The sequence below is a fragment of the Akebia trifoliata genome, chromosome 3, assembly GCF_017979445.1.
Source record: "Akebia trifoliata isolate Shusen 1 chromosome 3, ASM1797944v1, whole genome shotgun sequence".
NCBI classification, from domain to species: domain Eukaryota; kingdom Viridiplantae; phylum Streptophyta; class Magnoliopsida; order Ranunculales; family Lardizabalaceae; genus Akebia; species Akebia trifoliata.
The window spans coordinates 54021378-54031191 of record NC_141377.1 but is presented as its reverse complement, the minus strand read 5'-3'; the positions used below and the strand labels follow the sequence as shown (position 1 = coordinate 54031191).

Below are 9814 nucleotides of genomic sequence, written 5' to 3'. Positions count from 1 at the left end.
CAAATCATCATATCTATTTAATCTGCTTTTACTTTTAGATCCACACGTGCCAGCATTTTTTTCATGATCGAATGGCAAGAATCCACCGACCCATGCAACTTTTGGGACTCACACATTTCTTGATCATGTTATATGACATAATTATGAAATACAATATGAGATGGTCATAATTATAAATCATGATTCAAGTAGAGTCGTGATCAATGCAGACGGTTTTAGTACGAGGTTAGGTACGCGTGTGATGTGCCAAGGATACAGAACCATAGATCTTTTTATTATTATCAAGATATACATGAAAAACATGTGTAGTTCTATGTCCTTATCATGTCAAATGCATACCAAAATCGCGTGCATTTATCATTATTCTTTCAAGTATTCTACAATTTCAAATCACTAACACTTTTCTGACTAAAATGGTAAGGAAAAAAAAAGCATTATTAAGGCTCATCTATAGTTAAAACAAACTTTGAGATTTGTAAAAACCTCAAGATTTGTTACAAGTCTCGAGTTTTGTTTCGATGATGGATGAGTACCAAGACTTTTTTTTTTCCCCTTTAGTTAGTAGCTTGACTAAATTGATTCGGAGAACTTTTCTAGAATTGAAAGGATGGGTAAGTCTTTTTAGGGTTAACACCCATTTTTACTTATACTAGCATATGTTCATGTAAGGAATGTAGACATGAGATGTTCATTGTTGAACCTCAATATTACATTATTTGGAGTCGCCACTATTCTTTTTTGAAAATAGGTGTAAATGAGTACTCATATCAATTTTTTTAGAAAAATTATTTTTCATAGCATGATAGTGACTCTCGTTCATTGAAAATGTATGGTCTACCTAAGATCGAAGTAGAGAGGTCCGGTTAGAGGATGGGAAAGGTGTTAGGCAGCCCATCCTTTTCACCATAGGTACTTACCTTGAAATTTCCCCATCTTCTTCACCATAAGTACTTACCTTGAAATTTGACCAAATTTTTTTTAAAGAAACTTGAGAAAATAACAACTGCATGAAAATGTATGCTTGGAGGTGGTGTATGCAATAAGTGAAGATGTTCCCTTAAAAATGGGTTTTGATGTCAATATGAGACATTTATGACATTTTATAGAAAATGATGACCCTTATAACCTACATTATTTTTATGAGTAGGAATATTGATTTAAGACTTTAGAGAGACTCCATAATGAAGTTTCCTTAATGTCACAACCTTAATGCATGTATGCAAGGCTAAAAACTTAATGTTTCAATCCTAATAAGAGGGTGATACATTTCTTCATCATTGTCCAACATATGTGAGTGGGTATATGATATATAATATGATGCATTAGATATGTTGTAGGAGAGAAAAGGCTTCAACTCCCATCATTTCGGCCAAACCAAAATCTAACTTATAGGAGGTGGGAGAGGGTGTGCATTATATCCTAAAGTTTTCTAGAACATACAAGTGCTTGAAAATAAAACATAATCTACACCCATCTTGTCCCTTAATGTTCTTGAATGAGTTTGAGTTTTGAGAGATGAACTTGAAGGTTGAGTATTTTAATTGAGGGTAGATGGTTAAAGAGGATATGAGTTGTTGGTTGAAGATTGAGAGATGGATACAAGTTCTTGAGTTGAAGGCTGGGTTAAGAGAGGGTTAAAGAGATGGAGTAGGGATTTTAGTAGAGTTTTAAGTTTAGAGATGGGGGCTTGAGAACATGAATTACTCATAAGAAATTGGGTTATTTACAGAGTTTTTGAAAAACTTTTGGGGATAAGGTTGTCCAATCCAAAAAATAATGAGAATGGACATGAGATTTTCATTATTTTTTTTTTCATTTTTATGAGGGTAAGGGTAGAATTTATGAGAATAAAAATATTTTTTATCTTCGATTTTTTGATAAATAAATGTGAGAGAACAAAAATATTTTTTAAGGTGAGTAAATAAGTAACATGTGTAAAGGTGAAATGGTAGGTAAAAATTAGACCTTGATTTATTTGTAAATAACTCATAAAATAATGATAAATATATACTTTTGAAATTGATTAATGGGATAGCTTCATGTATGTACTTGAAGATTCCCACCTTTTAGGGGCAAGATTAGAAATTCTCCCTATTTTAAAGATTTTTATCACAAACCAAAGTGCCTTTTTAGTTTAGCTACACTTTTTGAAAATTGAATTCTTGGGTTTTTACAAGGGAGTTGACTCTCCAATTAGGTTGGAGCATTGGGTATTGAGACTTATGAGAAACTACCATGTGTTCTCTTTTGGGAAAATGTGTAAGACTATGGGCTTAGTATGGATTTTATTTTAGACTTGGGTTATGAACTTATGATGATTTTATGTATTTGGGCTAGGTTTGAAAATGAGCTTAATATTGGGTTAAAATATGGATAATGGATTGATTAATAGAGAATGGATATGGATTAGGGAGCAAGTATGAAATTGGGTCGGCCTATAGTTAGGAAAATGGGTATGAAATTGAATTAGATTAAGGACAATGTTTAAGCATGCAAAACAATATGAAATGATGCATGTGTGTATGCGTGTATGAAAAATGTGCAAAGTGGTAATGTGGGCTCGTTGAAAGGCTTTAAGTTCTTAATTGAAATCAACTTAAGAAAATTTGAATTTTTCTTGTAGATTCATGCAAATTGGAGTGTCTACAAGAAAGCAAGGCACAAGGTTGCCAATACCATTTTTCAAATCTTAAGAGATATTACATACCATAATCTTTATATCTATGCAAAAAGGCAAGGAACAAAAGAAGGTCCCTCTTATGACTTCTCCCTTCCATTTTCAAATCAAAATCATTCTTATAAGATAGGGGTACATTTTATGCATCATTTAGTTCATTTTCACACTATTTCACATATTTACTCATAATGTAAAGCATAAATTGTTGGAAAGCATGGAGTTTTTATGCAAAACATAAAAGTATGAACCTCAATTTTTCAACCTTATTAGAGTCTAAAAAGGGTTCAATCTAATTCAAAATTTGAGTAACGAATTCAATCTAATTTTTTTTATTTGGAGTATATCTAAATAAAAAAATGGTTTGCATATGATTTGATATCCATTCATTCGAGTTGGATCTGGGTCGGATACGCTCCTTAAAAAGGCTAGGTCAAATGTTCAAAACCTCACGAATCTTGAGATCACTCTCTAGGGTCTGGTTGACCTTCTACTCAACCAATTGCATGTAGGACTTTCTAAAGGCGTGATGCTTGTGACTGTGGAATTAGTCTAACTCGAAGGGTAGGGATGATACCCACGAGAAGTAAATAAAAATAAAAATAATGGTTAAATAGAATAGTATAGTAATTAACAAAAAAATATAGTAGAAAGTTCAAGAATCAGGAATTATCTGACCCAAGTCAAGCAATTCAGGGCATTTGAGATAAATGAAAAGCAAGGATTTAGATATGATTTTATTTAGTAGGATCCAAATCAATTTGGGTCCAAATAAAAAATTTGAATTTGAATATGGACATATTTAGATCCAATCCGAGTATGACCCATTTTAATCCCTAAGCCTTATAACTTTTGCTATACAACTCCGATTGAGATGAATCTCATATACTAAGTGAATCATTAGAAAGTCTAGTTGAACTCATTCAAGTTATAGCTCAATCAAAGTATATTAAGTAAGGTTTTGACATATTTTTACCTAAACATAAAAAATCCAGCATCCCCCACAAGCATCGGTGATTTCTAGGATAAAAATCCCTGAGGGTAGCTCCTAAGGGGGGGGTGTTCGAAATCAAGACCTCTACTTCCCGAGGATGGTCTTGGCCATCTCACCAACCCTTTAGATGGTTACATTGTCTCAACTTAATTAGTATAAAATGGACTCTCTCAAGAGTTTTTTTAATATCAAAATTGGGTCGAAGTAGTCCTTAATCAACAACCCTCTAATTATTATTTTTATTTTTCTTTTTAAAGTCTTTACATTTAACAGTCCAAAATCCTAAAAAAGTATAAAATTCAACAGGTGGAAAAAATGAAGTGACTAACACATTCCTTTGTTTAATTTGAATCTACCCAAATATTTTTGGTTTTGATAATGGAGTTATTTTTATTTAAAAGTACTTTTTTTTAAACGAAAATATCTAATTTCAATAATCATTCGCACCTTTAAATTTAGTGAATGATGATGATTCCAAAATTTCAATAATTTTGATTTTTCTAGAAAGAAAAATTACATTGTTGCTAGGATTGCAACTTTGGTGGGTTGGAGGGTAAACCCAGGCCCAATCCAAGTAGTAGAACCCTCAACTCGAGCTCAACTCAACCACATCATCGGACTGAAGCTCACTAACCCAAGCTCAACCCGAGTTTAATATTATAAAATTGGGTGGAGATCGGGTTAGCCTAAGTTTAAATGATTTTGGGTGGTTTGGTCGGGTTGGGCTCATTGAATAATCATAATTTCATTTTGATTAGCAAATAAATTTAATATTTTCAAAAAATATGTACAACATAAAAAACAAAACTATTAGTAAATAAAATCGCATACAACCTTCAAATCCATCATTAAGAGAATATTTAGACAAATCATACTAAATCAAAACTCACATTAATATTAATTAATTGTCCACAAGTCATGATAATAAGATGAAATAAAAAATCTATAATTAATATAAAATATTTATATATTAATATATGGCATCAGGTTCGAGTTGAGTCCAGTTGCTCGTACCCTCAACTCGAATTGAAATCGAGGTTGAGATATTCTAACCCAAGCTCAACTCATTTTCTACATAACTTGACCTAAGCTCACTCATCTATCGGGTTGAGCCCGGATTGAGTTTGTGCCTGCCTGCCCAGGTTGCAACCCTAATTGTTATAATAAAAATTAAAGAATCTATAAATAAAAGATAAACTAATGAAAGTTATTTGTATTAATTTTTGTCAAAAGAATAAGTGTTAGATAACTTGTAAACTTGAATGTTAAATTTCTAAGATATCCCGTCAACAAGGAGTTTGAACTTTCAAGACGACAGAGATGTCGATAGGTCAAATAATAGATCTTGCAGTGTGGAAATTCCCAACCCACGCACAACCCCTGGGCTTGAACTCGGGTCCAACGCAACAAATGTTTTCAATCACGCAAACAAATTAGGCCCGTGCGATAACCCATGTCGTCTAATAGTGGGTCCCTTGAAAGGTGTACCCTCTAAAAATCTCACTTTTCACTAAGTACCCCCAAAAATAATGTTGTGGCCGTGAAATTCTCCTAAATACAGCTGTGACCAAAATTACATGCAACAAAAGTCAAATTGTCCGACAGCCGCCTAACTAATGCAATGAGTCAGAACAATTAATGTCCTCAGTTCTCATCTCTCTATTCCTTTAAGTTTCAAAGGTCGTAGATTTACTGAAACTTCTTGCAACCTTCACTTTCCACCAAATCTTCCTCTAATAAGTCAAAGTTAAAAAGAGTAAAATAAAAAAAAAATTGTAATTTAGATCTGCTCATCTTTTAAGTTGGTGAATATTTGAGATACCCTTTTATTATTTAATTTTATAACATACCCCTTGACATAGGTCTTCAATGAAATATTAATTAAAAATGGCCATAATATTCTCATCTTCGATCGATCCCTTATAAAATATTCTTGTACTTTTTTTTTTTCAACAAAATGGGGATTTTCTTCCCATTATAAAATAAAATGTTCGAGCTTATCAATAAAAAAAAAAAAAATACAAAATGCAATTAATATGATCAAAATACTGTCATCTTGGCGTACTTGCCAAAAATTCCTTGATTTTTGTACTGTATCGATAGTATCCATCCCTTATGTTAAAAACTTTGATTTACCTCAAATAATAAATAAATAAAAATAAAGCCCCAATTTTATTTCCTTGACTTCAACTCATATTTATTTGGTAAAGTCATTTAAAGTGAAAAACAAATTTCATTTTTATTTTTTTTCATTGATTTGGAAGGCTAAATAGTTGAAATCGAGTAACTAATCAAATGGGGTGGGAATAGGTGACGATCTTTTCGGGAAAACCCAAGGTGAAAGAATGATTTTGAGGGAAAAATCAAGTGTCTTTGGCAAGATATTCAAGAGTATGGTATTGTGGTAAATTTTCTATTAGTATGTCAGTCAGAACTCAGAAGTATCCTCTGAAATTGAATGTAAAAGGGTATATAAAATATTAATCAAAATTTGGAGGGGTATATCTGAATTAAAAGAATAGCAGGAAGACCCAATTAGCAATACCACAGAAACAAGCACACGTAACACGTAAGTGCTGATGTCTGACCAAACCACACTCGTTTTCCCTTCTTGCATTTATTTCAAGGACTATTATTATATAAGGACTTTCGAACTTTCAAAACTTATCAAAAAAAAAAAAAACTTTCAAAACTTTTATAGTCCTTTTCTTTCTCTACTGCCTATATATTTCGATCCCCTTCTCTCCTTTCCCTCTATCTCTCATTCATTTAAAATTTTCTCTACTTGTTCGATTTTTACTACTAGTAGTTTTCTTGCAAGAATAATGGTCTTCATGTTAAGTAATGAAAACCTTCTGTCTAAGCTAGCAACCAACGATGGACACGGCGAAAACTCACCTTACTTTGATGGTTGGAAGGCGTACGACGATGATCCTTACGACCAAACCAATAATCCTAAAGGAGTTATCCAAATGGGTCTTGCAGAAAATCAGGTTTGATGAAAAACCCTTTACTTTGTTCTTTTTTATTTAATTTCTTTTTAAGAAACCGAATTAAACGACATAAGCTTATGTTATATGTTCTTAATATGTTTGTTATATATTGCAGCTTAGTTTTGATGTAGTTGAGCAGTGGATTAAAACACACCCAGAGGCTTCAATTTGCACCGCCGAAGGCATTAACTTGTTCAAGGACATCGCACTTTTTCAAGATTATCATGGCTTGCCAGTCTTTAGAAATGTAATGTGGCTTCAATTATTATATTAATCTTTGTGGTATAGTAGTGCTAATGTTGATAATTAATATATTAATACGATTAGTGGTAATAATTTTCAGGCTGTCGCGAAGTTTATGGGGAGAGTGAGAGGAGATAAGATTACATTCAATCCAGATCACATAGTTATGAGTGGTGGTGCCACTGGAGCGGCCGAGACAATTGCCTTTTGTTTGGCTGATCGTGGTGATGCTTTCCTGGTCCCTACGCCTTATTATCCTGCGTAAGTTCCCTTCCTTCCTTTCTTTCTTTTAATTTGTATAAGATTTCGATTTAATCGAAACATAAAATACATACAATAATGTAATATAGGTGGGCATACTAAGATGGGTTTAAACTAAACTGATTTAATTTCCATTAACATCTCAAAGCCTTATTTCAAGAATTTGGGTCGATCCTCCAATTATGACAATAGCCATGTCTCATGTTAATTTATGGTTTATTGGGGGCTACTTTTTTTATTTTTAATTTCTTAGTCTAATATGCTAATTCCATTGAAAATTGAAAGAAAACAACTGACCCCCAAATTGTGACATAAATTAATATATTATTTCATTCAATTACCAAAACTACCCTTTATGAATAATTGTGGTTGAAAAAATCAAAATCAATTTAAAATTTTAAGTCAATTACTATTTGTTTTTTCCCTTTAATTAATTTAATTCCTTATATATACATCAAATAATTTGACCTAACCTCAATTATGAGTGTGCCATAGCATGAAAAGGACCATTTAAAAAAAAAAAAAAATTTCAAAAAGATGTACAATAGATTCTTCTTGTAATGACTTTACCCAACCATATAATTGTTACTGAAAACTATGTGAGGGAACTTTCTTCCTCAGTGGTCCCCAACATCTCTGCCCTGCTACTTCTTCAAGTTAGCTACAGACATTAATTCGAAGTGATGGCCAGCTCTTACTGGGCCATACTTAATCTCAAATAAACCATTTTTAGATCACATCTACTCTTATATTATATGCAATCAATTTTACTTACAAAATTTTTGAATTCTATTGCAGATTCGACCGAGACTTGAGATGGCGAACAGGAGTGCAATTGCTTCCCGTCGTTTGTGAGAGCTCTAACGATTTCAAGATCACAATACCAGCATTAGAAGCTGCATATAACAAAGCTCAAGAGGACAACATCAAAGTAAAGGGATTATTCATTAACAACCCATCAAACCCATTAGGAACCATATTAGATAGAGAGACACTAAAAAGCCTAGTGACCTTCATCAACCAAAAAAACATCCATCTAGTCTGTGATGAGATATATGCTGCCACTGTCTTCAACCAACCTGAATTTGTAAGCATCTCCGAGGTAATAGAGGAAGACAAGGAGTGCAATAGAGATCTCATCCACATTTTGTATAGTCTCTCAAAGGATATGGGTTTCCCAGGCTTTAGAGTTGGCATAGTTTACTCATACAACAAAACTGTAGTCAATTGTGCTCGAAGAATGTCAAGTTTTGGACTAGTTTCCACGCAAACACAGCACCTAATTGCATCAATGTTATCCGACGATGAATTTGTTGATAGGTTTGTCTCTGAGAGTGCGATGAGGCTAGGGACAAGGCATAATGCTTTCACGAGGGGTCTTTCTCAAGTAGGGATTGGTAGTTTGAAGAGCAATGCTGGTCTCTTTTTTTGGATGGACTTGCGGCATCTCCTTAGCGAGCCCACATTTGAAGCTGAGATGACGTTGTGGCGTGTTATAGTCCATGATGTTAAGCTTAATGTTTCACCGGGTTCATCTTTCCATTGCGTGGAACCTGGTTGGTTTAGAGTTTGTTTTGCAAACATGGATGATGAGACCATGGGAGTTGCTCTTACACGGATTCGAAAGTTTGTTTGTAAAGGCAAGGAGGTTGAGGTTCCTGTAAAGAACCAACAACGCTGGCGGAGCAATCTTCGTGTTAGCTTCAATAACTCTCGAAGATTCGAAGATATCATCTCAACACCGCACATTTTGACACCTCATTCACCTCTTGTTCGAGCCAAGACTTAAAAAGAAGTATAACCAATTGTGTGCAGTTAAAGATTGTTGATTTCTCTACAAATAACTCTCATTCTTTCCCATTTTAACAATGTAACTTACATTTTTTGTGGGATTAGATTTGTTTCAATTGTATTTTCTCATTAGTTTGTATTAAACACATAAATAAACAGAAGAATAAATGATTTTTCTTGTGAAATTTCACATATTTGAATAATTCAACTCCTTATTTCCAAGTGAAAGGATCTCATCATTGCCCATGGACATAGGCAATCTTGTTGAATCACATACTTTCTGTGCCGTGCTCTCTTCTTTTCTTTTTAATTTGTGTTTTATTTTGATTGTCATCTGTTTCTTCTTACACCTATTTTTCCACGGCAATCGTCGAAGTGTCAATTGTGTGTATAACAACTAAACAGTTAATGCAAATAATATATGGGGAGGCCCCTACATTCTCAAAGATATAAATTTTGGTTAATTAGATATGGATTAGAATGAATTTAATTTAAAGGCTCTAGCTTGATTTTATATATGTGATTCATGTAATCGAAGAGTACTTAGAAACTCGACAATTGGTATCAAAGCATCAGCTGAGCTGTTGAATCAAGTCAAAACCTAGGTCTAACAGTTTTCTTTTGATGAAATTGTTTGAATAATTACTAAGGATCATGTTTGATCAATGATGTTGGTATGAAATTGTGCATATGAACAAGAATAAAGATTCAAGTTAAACTCTAACATTCATCGTGCTAGGATGAAATTGATTATCATCAAATGGTTGGTTGTGTGCATAGCCAAACCGATTAATTGAAGGAAATAATTAATCAAAATTCCATTTCACATGGCCGAACTTGGCCCACTTATACATGGTT

General features: G+C 33.2%; 1 protein-coding gene across 1 annotated transcript; it reads left to right on the top strand.

Moving 5' to 3' along the window:
• The first annotated feature begins 6339 nt into the window (after positions 1-6339).
• Positions 6340-9159, top strand: LOC147408006 (1-aminocyclopropane-1-carboxylate synthase-like). Its single transcript, XM_086436829.1, has 4 exons — positions 6340-6661; positions 6777-6908; positions 7005-7165; positions 7964-9159. Exons 1-4 carry the CDS (start codon positions 6494-6496, stop codon positions 8952-8954), a joined length of 1452 nt encoding a protein of 483 aa, XP_086292955.1. The 5' UTR covers positions 6340-6493; the 3' UTR covers positions 8955-9159.
• The last annotated feature ends 655 nt before the right edge of the window (positions 9160-9814 follow it).